The sequence below is a fragment of the Oncorhynchus mykiss genome, chromosome 18, assembly GCF_013265735.2.
Source record: "Oncorhynchus mykiss isolate Arlee chromosome 18, USDA_OmykA_1.1, whole genome shotgun sequence".
NCBI classification, from domain to species: domain Eukaryota; kingdom Metazoa; phylum Chordata; class Actinopteri; order Salmoniformes; family Salmonidae; genus Oncorhynchus; species Oncorhynchus mykiss.
Window position 1 is genome coordinate 53,493,150 of NC_048582.1, and position 16,869 is coordinate 53,510,018.

At 45.9% G+C, this 16,869-nt stretch overlaps 1 protein-coding gene across 2 annotated transcripts in view; it reads left to right on the forward strand.

Moving 5' to 3' along the window:
• The first annotated feature begins 4,571 nt into the window (after positions 1–4,571).
• itgb8 (integrin, beta 8) overlaps positions 4,572–16,869 on the forward strand; it is a 17,254-nt gene continuing 4,956 nt past the window's right edge. The window contains exons 1-9 of one of the 2 annotated variants that reach the window (XM_036953249.1): positions 4,572–5,256; positions 6,265–6,350; positions 9,444–9,615; positions 12,860–12,966; positions 13,198–13,337; positions 13,492–13,648; positions 14,439–14,597; positions 15,483–15,578; positions 15,934–16,014. In XM_036953249.1, coding sequence (XP_036809144.1) covers positions 5,157–5,256; positions 6,265–6,350; positions 9,444–9,615; positions 12,860–12,966; positions 13,198–13,337; positions 13,492–13,648; positions 14,439–14,597; positions 15,483–15,578; positions 15,934–16,014 — 1,098 coding nt within the window. In that variant the 5' untranslated portion in view covers positions 4,572–5,156. Of the gene's footprint in view, positions 5,257–6,264; positions 6,351–9,443; positions 9,616–12,859; positions 12,967–13,197; positions 13,338–13,491; positions 13,658–14,438; positions 14,598–15,482; positions 15,579–15,933; positions 16,015–16,869 lie in introns of both variants that reach the window. The other variant, XM_036953248.1, reaches the window with a different exon arrangement.

Here is a 16,869-nt window from a genome sequence, read left to right on the forward strand (position 1 = left end):
TAGAAGTCTGAGGGCATACAAAGCTAGTACATCAGCCAGGTCGTTCAAGATCCACTTAGAAATCTGACACAGGACATCGGGAGATGCCTTCCAATCCGGCCACCAGGGGCAATGGGTGCTATTACCATCAAGTTGGCTTGGATTTTGCTAGGGACTTTTGGGCAGGGGCTGCAAATGGGCGTAAGCCACGAGCTCTGGTTCCGAGGGTCGCTGGAGTAACTTCTACATTTTATGTTTGGAGAAACATGGACAAACGTCAGAATCTGAAGTCAAATTGGTCAAACCGTGAGATCTTGTTGCAGCCCATTTCAATGGTGCTACATGATCTACAGTGGAAACCTACTTTTATGAATTCCTCTTTTCTCTCTATGGCCACATCTGATGTGACCAACATGTTTGTTAGATTTCTTAATCGTTTTATTGGTAGATAAAGGTGGATTGTGAAAGGTAGGATTTAAAGAGGTGTCTGATGATTATATATTTTTTTGTTAACTAGGTAAGTCAGTTAAGAACAAATTCTTATTTACAATGACAGCCTAGGATCAGTGGGTTAACTGTCTTGTTCAGGGGCAGAACGACATGCTTGTCAGCTCTGGGATTGGATCTAGCAATCTTTCGGTTATTGGCCCAACGCTCTAACCACAAGGCAACCTGCCGCCCCACATAACAAATTAATTACCATTGCTTATTGACAATGCCATTACAGCTGTCATTGAAAGTAAGTATATAGTTTACAGAAAATGGTTGCTTCTGTTTGTGTTAGGATATATTAAGTAACTGGCTTCTGTTCAAGCTTTTAACTTGACTGAGCTAGTGAACATACACACAGAGGAGTATTTCCAAATATACATTGTTTTTTAATTGGAATGTGCATAGCTTGGGTGTAGTGTGTGTTCGTAACTCACCAATTTAAAGTATCCAAGGGAGAGAGAGTGTGTGTGTGTGTGTGTGTGTGTGTGTGTGTGTGTGTGTGTGTGTGTGTGTGTGTGTGTGTGTGTGTCTGTGTCTGTGTGTCTGTGTGTGTGTGACCATACCTTTCCTCCGTGCGGTATCAAAGAGTTGTTCCCCTTGGACAATCAGAGCCTCTGTTGCAAACACACACACAAAACTAGAGATTCAATTGGACAAATTCAGGTACGTCCTTCCCTGTTTTGCTCTGTTTGCTTCCTTTTGGTTAAAAGGTTTCTGTTGCAAGACGTAATGAATACACTCCTGGAATAGTCATAATGCAGTGACAACTGTGACATCTTTAGAGAAAGAGAGAGTCGTTGTGGTTAATTCCATATGTGCTGATGGTGTGTTTGTGACGAACAGACCACTAATCACCCCTTTGGGATGGCAGGAATGATACAGCGGTATGTGTGTGTGTGTGTGTGTAACCCTAACACAACAACAGGCTTCACTGGTCAGAGCCTTGAGGACCGCAGGGTTTCCCTGGTTTGCATGACAGGAAGTGACTGTTCACTGGCACCTGATACGGTACCTGTCCTCTAGCATCAACTCAGTTTTGGGAACTGACCTTTTGGAAAAAGACTCGTCTGCCTGGTGACCTTTGAGAATCATGGTTAAAGTGTCAAATAGGTCGCACACGGCATCTCACTACTGCTGAAAACCACCTTTTTGTTTTTCGTTTCCACTAGAAATCTTGAATGTCATCTATTAAACACATGATGACTGACAGTGGAGACTGATCTGTGACACATAGACACCCACACAGGAGAGGTTAAATATTTAGATAGAAAAGAGGAAGATGACTAGATCAGAGGAGGAAACATCTCAATTCTACTTTTAGAAACTTGAAATAGTCTGTCATATATCTGCCCTATATAAAAAATAAAACAAATGTTAACCTTTATTTAACTAGGCAAGTCAGTTAAGAACAAATTCGTATTTACAATGACGGCCTACTGGGGAACAGTGGGTTAACTGCCTTGTTCAGGGGCAGAACGACAGATTTTTACCTTGTCAGCTCAGGGATTCAATCCAGCAACCTTTTTGGTTACTGACCCAACACTCTAACCACTAGGCTACCTGCTGGTTACTGACCCAACACTCTAACCTGCTGGTTACTGGCCCAACACTCTAACCTGCTGGTTACTGGCCCAACACTCTAACCACTAGGCTATCTGCTGGTTACTGACCCAACACTCTAACCACTAGGCTACCTGCTGGTTACTGACCCAACACTCTAACCTGCTGGTTACTGGCCCAACACTCTAACCTGCTGGTTACTGGCCCAACACTCTAACCACTAGGCTATCTGCTGGTTACTGACCCAACACTCTAACCACTAGGCTACCTGCTGGTTACTGGCCCAACACTCTAACCACTAGGCTACCTGCTGGTTACTGGCCCAACACTCTAACCACTAGGCTACCTGCTGGTTACTGACCCAACACTCTAACCACTAGGCTATCTGCTGGTTACTGGCTAACACTCTAACCACTAGGCTACCTGCTGGTTACTGGCTAACACTCTAACCACTAGGCTACCTGCTGGTTACTGACCCAACACTCTAACCACTAGGCTACCTGCTGGTTACTGGCCCAACACTCTAACCACTAGGCTACCTGCTGGTTACTGGCCCAACACTCTAACCACTAGGCTACCTGCTGGTTACTGGCCCAACACTCTAACCACTAGGCTACCTGCTGGTTACTGGCCCAACACTCTAATCTGCTGGTTACTGGCCCAACACTCTAACCTGCTGGTTACTGGCCCAACACTCTAACCTGCTGGTTACTGGCCCAACACTCTAATCTACTGGTTACTGGCACAACACTCTAACCTGCTGGTTACTGGCCCAGCACTCTTATCTGCTGGTTACTGGCCCAACACTCTAACCTGCTGGTTACTGGCCCAACACTCTAACCTGCTGGTTACTGGCCCAACACTCTAACCTGCTGGTTACTGGCCCAACACTCTAACCTGCTGGTTACTGGCCCAACACTCTAACCACTAGGCTACCTGCTGGTTACTGGCCCAACACTCTAACCACTAGGCTACCTGCTGGTTACTGGCCCAACACTTTAACCACTAGGCTACTTGCTGGTTACTGGCCCAACACTCTAACCACTAGGCTACCTGCTGGTTACTGGCCCAACACTCTAACCACTAGGCTACCTGCTGGTTACTGGCCCAACACTCTAACCACTAGGCTACCTGCTGGTTACTGGCCCAACACTCTAAGCACTAGGCTACCTGCTGGTTACTGGCCCAACACTCTAACCACTAGGATACCTGCTGGTTACTGGCCCAACACTCTAACCACTAGGCTACCTGCTGGTTACTGGCCCAACACTCTAACCACTAGGCTACCTGCTGGTTACTGGCCCAACACTCTAAGCACTAGGCTACCTGCTGGTTACTGGCCCAACACTCTAACCACTAGGCTACCTGCTGCCCCAGAGTGAGGTATTATGGTAGTAGGGACACCTTGCTCTGGTTGGACTTGGTTGGAGCTTTCCCCATAACTGCTGGGGGTCAATTTGGAATTGGGTGTATCTCTCTCTCTCTTGCTCTGCCTCCAAATTCTTTCCAAACCTCTCCACCATCCCCCTCGCCCCCATCCCAGAGTTCCCTTAAATTGCTGACAGGGGGATAAGAACACCCATTGTCTTCCAAGTTCTCAACGTCCCCAGCCCTAGCCCATCCACTACGCACACACACACACACTTGTATGATGTGTGTAACGCTTCATTACCATAATTGAGAGAGTGTTATGGGGTGAGGGAAAGTTGGCACACCCTAAGAGCTTCATTGAAGTGTGTTGTGTGTGTATGTGTGTGAGTGTGCAAGTGTGTGTGTGCTTGCCTGCGTATGTGTGTGGTGTGTGTGAAAAGCAGAAAATATATCGTAGTTCAATGAATAGAAGAATGACTAATTGGCTCTACTCCAGCCCTGAGTGTCACAAACAGGATTTAAGGAGCCTATTGCAGGCACTCACCCCCCCCCCCCTCCCTCCCTCCATCTATAGCTCTCTATCTATCTCCCTTTCTTTCTCTGTCTCTATCTATCTCCCTCTCTATCTAGCTCTCCCTCTTTGTTTAGGTACTGGCTGTTCTACTGTCTTGGATTTTGTCCCCTCTCTAAAAGAAACATTGAAGCCGTTTTCCTCTCTTGTCTTTTGGACAACCCATTTGTTAACTACAACCCTCTCTCTCTCCACCCTCCCCCATCCATCTGGCTCCTGTTCAGAAGTCCAGCTGGCTAGTGGAGGTTACTCTATGTCGCAGGAACCTTTCTTTATAATAGACTAACCCCCTTAACATGGGACTGTGAACTACACTCTGTTTTTATTACCCTGACTGTCTCTCTCTCTCAGACACACACACACACACACACACTACTCCCCTGGCGTCAGACAACAACAACATTAGACTAACACTAGTGAGACACTTCATAATAACACAATGGGCCTGAAGAACTTAATCAAACAGTAGTGTCAAAGCCTCCCACCCACTCTCTCACACACACACACACACACACACACACACACACACACACAAAGTATTTTACTGTAGAACATTTCTCTCTCACATGTGTGGGAAGCATCGTTGCCATGACGGTGCCTGAGTCAGTGCACAGCATAAAACCAAGAGAGAGACAGATTTTTTAGGCTGGGCTTTACAATCAGCATATGGTCGTGAGACGCTCAACGCTGAAACATTGCAAAGAAGAAAACGATATAAACAAAGGAGAGGAACGAGAGCGCGCTGAGACACTGGTGTTGTTTGAATGAGCTCAGTGAAGTCTCTCCCGGGACACAGTATGTGACGGGGGGGGGGCACAAAACGTCACTACACCTGCTGCGGGCTGGGATAAATGCACGATAGAGAGAGAAAGAGAGATGTCTCGTTTTCACTTTCTCAGTCGCACTATAAAGAGCTTGCCAAGGCAACTCCACGTGAATCAGATTTCTGGGAATAATCGTCTGTTTGGATAAGAAGGTTATTGGGCGGAAAGAAAACAAACAACAATGCCCCAACGACGCACCATTCATTCCTGGCGCTGCCTCTTGTTCACGCGGTCGTGCGGTATTTCCCGGTTGATTCCCATTATTGGAGAGTGTCAGTAGTAGGCGGTGACCGGAGCTGCATGCCTGCTGCCGGTGTCTCGAGCTGACCCGATCCCTACAGCCTGCCCCCGGTGTAGATATGACTTCCTGGCTACATAAATACGGTTACCCGACTCTGCATTGCGTGCTGCTCTGCGTGGTATTGGCCGCTAACATCATCGGCGGGAGCTCTCATTCCGGTGAGTGACAGAATATACCTGGATAGGTAGGTTAGGCTACTGTGGAATTAATGCACTCACTCATCATTAATAGATGGAAACATCATCATTGTGTGAATGGGTGAGACAGATGAAATAGTGAAAGAATCTTCAAGAATGAACTGTCAAATAATGATGATAGCTATAAATGTCCCAAATAATGATGATAGCTATAAATGTCCCGCCAGTAGTCCTTGCTCGACAATGTTTCGGCTGGTCGTCTGTCGCCGTTCGCAACGGAACGTCACACACACGTTTCAGTCAATGACAATCACATAGGCTTATCAACGCACTGCATCTATCAAATACATGTATCATACTGTTATATTCCCAGCTTTATATTATACATCTCTTCAGGAATTAGTCATGTTTATCATGGTATTTTTATTGCTCTATAAGTGACGTGACCAGCTTCGACTGATCAGGTACTGCTGTAGCCTACAGTGTTGTGTAATCTAGCTGTAACTGGCACAGTAATTAGGTTAGAGCTGCTTGTTAATTCACTAATTCAGCATTCATTATTTCACAAATTAGTAAACTGAGATCTGCAGCATTCCTCCCATGGCCTACATTACTGTACAATACCAGCCTCACAGGGAATACATGGGACCTGAGCCATAGATTGGTAGTAGAATTAGGTCCATAGTTCTAATGGATGTGAGACATTGTTTAGAAACACAGTATACTCTACAGTCTGTAGAAGAATTAGTCTGTAGACTAACTAGTCAGATTATTGTGTTTGACTGCAATGTGATTACTGACCTTGTGAATAACTGTGTGCATGAACTACACTGAAGCACCTGTTCACATGCACACGCACACACACACACTGATCTGTTGTGAGTCTACATTGTTCCTACATTGTTCCTGATTTAAACATGGTAATTGACAGAGCCTTACTGCTGCATGGTTAATGACTGTTCACACAGTCAGTCATTCATATGTTAATTCTCTCTCCTCTTCTTTCCTCTCCTCTATCCTTCTCCACAGGTGAGCGTGTATGTTCGTCTCCTCCTGTCTCATCGTGTTCAGAGTGCCTCCGACGCGGACCACAGTGTGCCTGGTGCTTTGAGGCGGTAAGAGAGAGCGAGATGGGGAGAATGAGAGACAGAGAGAAGGGGGACACAGAGAGAGGGAGAGAGGGGGACACAGAGAGAGAGAGAAGGGGGACACAGAGAGAGAGAGAAGGGGGACATGGAGAGAGAGAGAGAGAGAGAGAGAGAGAGAGAGAGAGACAAAGGGGGACACACAGAGAGAGAGAGAAGGGGGGCACTGAGAGAGAGAGAGAGAAGGGGAACACTGAGAAAGAGAGAGAGAGAGAGAGAGAGGGGGACACAGAGAGAGAGAGACAAGGGACACACACACAGAGAGAGAGAGAGAGAGAGAGAGAAGGGGGACACAGAGAGAGAGAGAGAGACAAGGGGGGACACACACAGAGTGAGAGAAGGGGGACACTGAGAGAGAGAGAAGGGGGACACTGAGAGAGAGAGAAGGGGGACACAGAGAGAGAGAGAGAGAGAGAGAGAGAGAGAAGGGGGACACTGAGAAAGAGAGAGAGAGGGGGACACAGAGAGAGAGAGAGACAAGGGGGACACACACAGAGAGAGAGAGAGAGAGAGAGAGAGAGAGAAGGGGGACACAGAGAGAGAGAGAGAGAGAGAGAAGGGGGACACAGAGAGAAAGAATAGAGAGTGAGGAGTAGAGCATTCACATTAGTCTGTAGAGAAGGTGCTCTTTCTGACATGTCAGCACATAGATTAGTGACAGGGCCATTTGTGATTGGTAATTTAAACACTTCTACAGGCTCTGGCTTTATCTCTGTGTTTAGACTGTCATAGATAACGCACAAACACACTTTTCATGTGTGTGTGTCTGTCTGGGTTCTGCCTTAATCCTGGGTTCTTGTAAAGTACTACTCTGACCCAATAAGTGACCATGAGAACCTGTAAACTAGGACATCACAACCTCCTGAAAACACACACACACACGCGCGCGCATACACACACACACGCACACGCGCATACGTACACACATACGTACGTACACACACACACACACATACGTACATACACACACACACACACACACATGCATATACACACACACACATACATACATACACACACATACACACACACACACACACACACACACACACACACACACACACACACACACACACCTTATCATTACCTGGGACACTGGTCTTGAGACCTTAAATGGGTTGGCTCACTGGTGCGTGAATTGGAAAGCACCCCTCCCCCCCCCACACACACACACACACACACCCTGTCTCGGGGTGGGGTAACTCATTCTGAAAACTCCTCCAACATACACTGTCAGTTTATGTTAGTACCAGTCTATTGGGTCTGTTGTTAGGAAAGTCCCTGTATGACTGTGGTTTAGAGGGACTTAACAGAACCAGTGGTTGAAGTGGGCCGGAGCCAACCACAACGGAGAACTCTAGTGCGGGTTTCCCAGACACAGATCAAAGCCATACTCAATTGAAAATGCCTCTTAGTTCGGACTGCCTCTTAGACTATGTTTTACTGCTTGATTACAGACACCTCTTATATAATATTTTTATTGAATATTGACTCTGGTGTATATTCAGGCCTAACTCTTCATAGCAGTATTTACTGTTGTTTTGTTTCAGTAGTACCAGGCTATCAGAGGGCTGTTGTTTTGTGTCAGTAGTCCCAGGGTATCAGAGGGCTGTTGTTTTGTGTCAGTAGTACCAGGGTATGAGAGGGCTGTTGTTTTGTGTCAGTAGTACCAGGCTATCAGAGGGCTGTTGCTTTGTGTCAGTAGTACCAGGGTATGAGAGGGCTGTTGTTTTGTGTCAGTAGTACCAGGGTATCAGAGGGCTGTTGTTTTGTGTCAGTAGTACCAGGGTATCAGAGGGATGTTGTTTTGTGTCAGTAGTACCAGGGTATCAGAGGGCTGTTGTTTTGTGTCAGTAGTCCCAGGCTATCAGAGGGCTGTTGTTTTGTGTCAGTAGTACCAGGGTATGAGAGGGCTGTTGTTTTGTGTCAGTAGTACCAGGGTATGAGGGGGCTGTTGTTTTGTGTCAGTAGTACCAGGCTATCAGAGGGCTGTTGTTTTGTGTCAGTAGTCCCAGGGTATCAGAGGGCTGTTGTTTTGCGTCAGTAGTACCAGGGTATCAGAGGGCTGTTGTTTTGTGTCAGTAGTACCAGGCTATTAGAGGGCTGTTGTTTTGTGTCAGTAGTCCCAGGGTATCAGAGGGCTGTTGTTTTGTGTCAGTAGTCCCAGGGTATCAGAGGGCTGTTGTTTTGTGTCAGTAGTCCCAGGGTATAAGAGGGCTGTTGTTTTGTGTCAGTAGTACCAAGGTATGAGAGGGCTGTTGTTTTGTGTCAGTAGTACCAGGGTATGAGAGGGCTGTTGTTTCGTGTCAGTATTACCAGGGTATGAGAGAGCTGTTGTTTTGTGTCAGTAGTCCCAGGGTATCAGAGGGCTGTTGTTTTGTGTCAGTAGTACCAGGGTATGAGAGGGCTGTTGTTTTGTGTCAGTAGTACCAGGGTATGAGAGGGCTGTTGTTTTGTGTCAGTAGTACCAGGGTATCAGAGGGCTGTTGTTTTGTGTCAGTAGTACCAGGGTATCAGAGGGCTGTTGTTTTGTGTCAGTAGTCCCAGAGTATCAGAGGGCTGTAATCCTCTTTGACCAGGCACTCTAAAGCCCTAAACCATGACACAGTTGACACAGTCCAACTCACAGAAGTGTGTTTCTATACTGGGATTATTGTCTATGTTGTGTAATGTCACTGCAAGGCACTGCCTAGCTTCTAAACAATAATTTCAACTCACACGCACACAGTCCCACGTCCTCAGTATAATCACTTCTATTTCCAGTTATACAACTGAACATCAGAGTCAACTGACTCTGTTTCTATTCAGGCAATTCAGGAGATTAAAATCTCAGTTAAAGAAAATCGAAAATGAATTGCAATAAAAATGAATTTCAATTATGGTAATAACTTAGCTATTTATCCCTACTTCACTTACATAGTTAGTTACAGTGTAATTACACTTGCTATATAGTACACCTCTCCTGACTGGAGTGATTTGAAATTGGAATTGACCCCTGATATAATGTGCAGAGAGAAAGGTATGGGCCCTGATCTCCAACCCCTGACCTCTGACCCCTAACAGGGTTTCCTGGATGGAGCGGAGGTGGGAGAGCGCTGCGACCTGGTGGGGAACCTGGCAAGGAGGGGGTGTGGCCTAGAGTTCATAGAGCATCCAGAGGTCATGGTGGAGGTCAATGCTACGACCAGCAGCACTCAGGTGTCACCGGGAGAGATCACCCTCACACTCAGACCAGGTGAGGGGCAGAGTATAGCTGCCACTGAATAACTCACTGAATGGTGGACTGCACATATCCTGTTTTACTGTACGTCTTGATGTATGTCCGCTTTACAAGTTATTTGCTGTATGTTGTACACACACTGAACAAAAATAGAAACGCAGCAAGTGTTGGTCCATGTTTCATGAGTTGAAATGAGAGATCCCAAGACAATTTACATACACACAAAAAGCTTATTTCTCTTAAATTTGGTGAACAAATTTGTTTACATCCTTGTTTGTGAGCATTTCTCCTTTGCCAAGATAATCCACCCACCTGACAAGTGTGGCATATCAAGAAGCTGATTAAAAAGCATGATCATTACACAGGTGCACCTTATGCTAGGAAAAATAAAGGGCCACTCTAAAATGTGCAGTGTTGTCACACAACACAATGACACAGATGTCTCAAGTTTTGAGGGAGTGTGCAATTGGCATGCTGACTGCAGGAATGTCCACCAGAGCTGTTGCCAGAGAATTTAATGTTAATTTCTCAATCATAAGCCACCTACAATGTTGTTTTAAAGAATTTGGCAGTACGTCCAACCGGCGTTTGCTGATGGCGTTGTGTGGGTGAGCGGTTTGCTGATGTCAACGTTGTGAACAGAGTGCCCCATGGTGGCAGTGGGGTTATGGCATGGGCAGGCATAAGCTACAGACAATGAACACAATTGCATTTTATCGATGGCAATTTGAATGCAGAGAGATACCATGACTGAGGCCCATTGTCGTGCCATTCATCCACTGTCATCACCTCATGTTTCAGCATGATAATACTTGGCCCCATGTTGCAGGGATCTGCAAACAATTCCTGGAAGCTGAAAATGTCCCAGTTCTTCCATGGCCTGCATACTCACCAGACATGTCACCCATTGAGCATGTTTGGGATGCTCTGGATCGACGTGTATGACGGCGTGTTCCATTTTGCACCAATATCCAGCAATTTCGCACAGCCATTAAAGAGAAGTGGGACAATATTCCACAGGCCACAATCAACAGCCTGATCAACTCTATGTGAAGGAGATTTGTCGCCCTGCATGAGGCAAACGGTGGTCACACCAGATACTGACTGGTTTTCTGATCCACGCCCCTACCTTTAAGGCATCTGTGACCAACAGATGCATATCTTGATTCGCAGTCATGTGAAATCCATAGATTAGGGCATCATTTATTTATTTCAATTGACTGATTTCCTTATATGAACTTTAACTCAGTCAAATCTTTGAAATTGTTGCATGTTGCGTTTGTATTTTTGTTCTGTATATATTGTCCTGAGCTAGGGCTGTGGCGGTCATTCTGTCAGCCCGTTATTGTCATGCGAAAGAGTGCCAGTCTCACAGTAATTGACCGTTAATTAACATAAACACATTTAGCATCTCCAGGACTCCACACATACAAGCTGCAAACAAGCCACTGATGCGTGCCTTTGGAACATATACATTTTTAAAAGTCAAATAAATCAATTTAATATACACCACCACAATGAATCCAATATTTATTTTAGTCAGGTCTAAAGAAACATTAAGATATGAAAAAATGTCAGTATTTCAGAAGAACAGAATATGAGTTGGCCTACTGTATGTTATCTGTGTCACGGCCGTCGAAAGAACTAGACCAAAGCACAGCGTGGTGAACGTACATATTCCTTTTATTTAGGATGACGCCGTCAAAAACAATACAAAACAACTGTGCCGCTTAAGGGCTATGTGCCACAAACAAAGTTAACTACCCACAATCACAGGTGGGAAAGAGGGCTGCCTAAGTATGGTTCCCAATCAGAGACAATGATAGACAGCTGTCCCTGATTGAGAACCATACCCGGCCAAAACAAAGAAATACAAAAACATAGAAAATAGAACATAGAATGCCCACCCAAATCACACCCTGACCAAACCAAAAATAGAGACATAAAAAGCTCTCTAAGGTCAGGGCGTGACTATCTGGCTGTGCTCCATTCCATGGGCTGTAGGCTTGTTCATTTAGCTGATAAGATATGCTTATAAGTCCTGTGCCATTATTTTATATTATATGATTTTATAGTAAGAAGAATATAATTGAACTGAATAAAATAGAAAGGATATTTTTCCCATTCTGGAGCCAGTGTTCATATGAAGTGGCTATGTTAAGTGTAAAAGTGATCATTTGAAATAGGTCCTATATGCTAGATTTAGAGTTATTTGTAACTTTAGTTCTGAATGATACAAACCTTAGAATGTCTTAGAAATCAAAACATTTATAGGCTTAGAAATCAAAACATTTATAGGCTGCATGTCGCGACTACAGGCTATTGATGATTTGAGAAAGTAGCAAAAAAAGCTTGCGCTCTCCTTGCCTCAGGGTACACAGCTGTTCTGATGGCGGGACAATAGAGTCCTGAGTACCAGGTCATTATGACTTGATGGAGGGATAATAGAGCCCTGAGTACCAGGCCATTAGGACCTGATGGAGGGACAATAGAGCCCTGAGTGCCAGGCCATTAGTGACCTGGTGGAGGGACAATAGAGCCCTGAGTACCAGGCCATGAGTGACCTGATGGAGGGACAATAGGGCCCTGAGTACCAGGCCATTAGGACTTGATGGAGGGACAATAGAGCCCTGAGTACCAGGCCATGAGTGACCTGATGGAGGGACAATAGAGCCCTGCGTACCAGGCCATTAGGACTTGATGGAGGGACAATAGAGCCCTGAGTACCAGGCCATTAGGACTTGATGGAGGGACAATAGAGCCCTGAGTACCAGGCCATTAGGACCTGATGGAGAGACAATAGAGCCCCGAGTACCAGGCCATTAGGACCTGATGGAGAGACAATAGAGCCCCGAGTACCAGGCCATTAGGACTTGATGGAGGGACAATAGAGCCCTGAGTACCAGGCCATTAGGACCTGATGGAGAGACAATAGAGCCCCGAGTACCAGGCCATTAGAACCTGATGGAGAGACAATAGAGCCCTGAGTACCAGGCCATTAGGACCTGATGGAGGGACAATAGAGCCCCGAGTACCAGGCCATTAGTGACCTGATGGTTGTTAGTGAGTTGGGTACTACCAAAGCAGGTCCAGAGTGCATGAGAGGAGATTACCATGACTAAACGGTCACATGGAATTTTTACTGCGGTCATGACTCATGACTGCCGGCGTTTCCCAGTTTTACTGCTGCTTTCATTGCAATAATTCTGGTGAGTGATAATTCCAATGGTTGTTTTATTTCTAATAAACATGTGTGTAGGTGCTGAGGCCAGTGTGATAGTAGCAGTACAACAGTTAGAGAGGTATCCTGTTGATCTATACTACCTGGTGGACGTATCAGCATCCATGCAGGAAAACCTGGACCAGGTGAGTGACTGGTTATCTACATTATCTACATAACCTAAAGTATAATGTTTTTACAGCACAACTCTTAGCACTTTTAATTATCAAAATAAACTTTGATACGATTTCAGCTGAAATAGATTGATTTATGAAGACAATTGTATTTTTACCTTGACTAGGTAAGTGTTTACTCTTTACCGTGATTGGTTGGGTGTACAGTATGTAAATCTCCCTGATGTTTCCCTATTGGTGCAGCTGAAGACGGTGGGCGTAGCCTTGTCCCACCGTATGAGAGAACATTCCAGTGATCTGCGTCTGGGGTTCGGCTCCTTCGTTGACAAACCTGTCTCCCCCTACATCAATGTACACCCCTCTAAGATAAATAACCCCTGCAGGTAGGGTGGGACACACACATACACACCAACTCAGACACACCAACACACTGACAGAACCCTTTCAAGTTGCTGGACGACAGGTATCTTCCTTCTTTCAATGATGAGTGACTCTCCCTCTCTCCACCCCCCTCCACCCCGCACCCATCTCCCTCAGTGACTATGAGGTGAAGTGTCGCCCAGCCCATGGCTTCCACCACGTTCTTAGTATGACGGCCAACATGTCCGAGTTTACACGCATCATCAAGAGACAGAGGATATCAGGCAACATGGACACACCAGAGGGAGGGTTAGACGCTATGCTCCAAGCTACTGTATGTCAGGTAGGGACTGCATGTGTGTCTGTGTCTGTGTTGGTGTGTTGGTGTGTCTGTGTTGGTGTGGGTGTTTGTGTGTTTGGTGGCCCCTGCATGCTTTGACTCAGACCCCCTTTCAAGAAGGCATCCCATACCTTCGTGATGATGTCACTCACTGAAGAGGGGTGTGTGTGAGAGAGTTAGTGTGTATGTGTCAGGGAGAATGGTGGCATGCTGGGTCAGCAATGAGTAGTGCTGCTGGCATCTACTGGCACTATCACACACACACACACACACACACACACACACACACACACACACACACACACACACACACACACACACACACACACACACACACACACACACACAGTGGACGAAACCATCAGGGGACCTGAGTCAGAGCTTGCAGGGGGTAGACACACTCACTCCGTCCTCTCCTCACTTTCTTTCCCAGTAGCTCATACAGCGGGTGACACCATCAGTGTGGAATGGCAGGCTATACTTTCTAATTAGCCTTTCTTTCCCAGTAGCTCATACAGCGGGTGACACCATCAGTGTGGAATGGCAGGCTATACTTTCTAATTAGCCTTTCTTTCCAGAAGCTTAGAATGAATTGACTTATCCTGACTGATCAGGAAATGAGTGAATAGACAATGAGATGAAAATACAGTATGGATGAATCTCCCTGTCTTTCTGTCTGTCTGTCTGTCTTTCTTTCTCTCTCTCTCTCTCTTTCTTTCTCCCTCCTCCACCTCCCCTATACCCTCTCTTTCTCTCCCCCTCTCTCTCTCTTTCTCTCCATCAGGGTGAGGTGGGTTGGCGTGGGGAGGCCAAGCGTCTGTTGTTGTTGATGACAGACCAGCCTTCTCACCTGGCGTTGGACAGCAGACTGGCTGGTATAGTCACACCCCATGATGGCCTCTGCCATCTGGAGAACAACGTCTATATGGAGAGCACTACCATGGTGAGACACACACATACACACACTACCATGGTGAGACACACACATACACACACTACCATGATGAGACACACACATACACACACTACCATGGTGAGACACACACATACACACACTACCATGGTGAGACACACACATACACACACATACACACACTACCATGGTGAGACACACACATACACACACTACCATGGTGAGACACACACATACACACACTACCATGATGAGACACACACATACACACACTACCAGGGTGAGACACACACATACACACACTACCATGGTGAGACATACACACACATACACACACTACCATGGTGAGACACACACATACACACACATACACACACTACCATGATGAGACACACATATACACACACTACCATGGTGAGACACACACATACACACACTACCATGGTGAGACACACACATACACACACTACCATGATGAGACACACACATACACACACTACCATGGTGAGACACATACATACACACACATACACACACTACCATGGTGAGACACACACATACACACACTACCATGGTGAGACACACACATACACACACTACCATGGTGAGACACACACATACACACACTACCATGGTGAGACACACACATACACACACTACCATGGTGAGACACATACATACACACACATACACACACTACCATGGTGAGACACACACATACACACACTACCATGGTGAGACACACACATACACACACTACCATGGTGAGACACACACATACACACACATACACAAACGGGAGAACACGCACTCGTGCACACAAACACACATACTTATATACACCTATGAACGCATGATGAACACACACATACACACAGAGAACACCAACATGGCTTGTCTATCTGTCTCTGTTAGGACCATCCCAGTTTAGGCCTGTTGGCTGAGAAGCTTCTAGAGAACCACATCTACTCTCTCTTTGCTGTGGAACAACTACAATATCAGTGGTATGAGGTAATCTCTCTACAAACACAACTCTCTCTCTGCTGAGCTCTAACACACACAAACCCATCGCACGCCAATTAATTAACATTGTCTCAAACTGAGTCCCCCAGACTCAGTGTCCCTTTCTCTTTAGCCCTGGAATTAACATATCTGTCTCTGTCTCTCTATTTCTCTTTCGCTATCTCTTTCTCTCTCTATTTCTCTTTCTCTATCTCTTTCTCTTTCTCTATTTCTCTTTCGCTATCTCTTTCTCTTTCTATTTCTCTCTCTATTTCTCTTTCTCTATCTCTTTCTCTTTCTATTTCTCTCTCTATTTCTCTTTCTCTCTCTATTTCTCTTTCTCTATCTCTTTCTCTCGTTCTAGGAGTTGGTCAGGTTGCTACCAGGCTCCAATCTTCTGTTCCAGGCTCCCAAACTTATAGACGTGGTGGTGGATGCATACAAGGTAACACACACACACAGAAAAGAAAAACCACTGGTGGGAGCGGGATGTTGTTAGGTGGGTGGAGGAGTAAGGGGAGGGTAAAGGTTTGTCATGGCTCAATATAATCTATCTCACCCCGGGGCACAGAACAAACCATTGTTCTGTACGGGAATCTGCCAACTCCACAGATCTGCACACTCTGTCTGTATATATACACACACACACACACACACACACACACACACACACACACACACACACACACACACACACACACACACACACACACACACACACACACACACACACACACACACACACACACACACACACACACACACACACTGACTTACACACGCACTTACACACACACACACTTACACTTACACACACACACACACACACACACTTACACACACACACGCACTTACACACACACACACACACTTACACACACACACTGACTTACACACACACACGCACTTACACACACACACACATACAGTAAATCCGCAGAACAGAGCCTGGCATTATTAAGGCTATTTCTTCTCCACCATATATTTGGACCCGCCTTTTTTCCCATCAGCCTCTCTATTGATCAGAGGAACGGAGAACAATGGAGGCTTTCTGAGAACATGTGACAACCTGTTCTCTCTCTCTCTCTCTCTCTCTCTCTCTCTCTCTCTCTCTCTCTCTCTCTCTCTCTCTCTCTCTCTCACTCACCCTCTCCATAACCCTCACCTTCATCCTCGCCCTCACCCTCTCCCTCTCCCTTTTCTCTTTCCATAACCCTTACTCTCACCTTCTCCATAACCTTCTCCCTTTAACCTCTCCATAACCCTCTCCCTCACCCTCACTCTCTCCATAACCCTCACC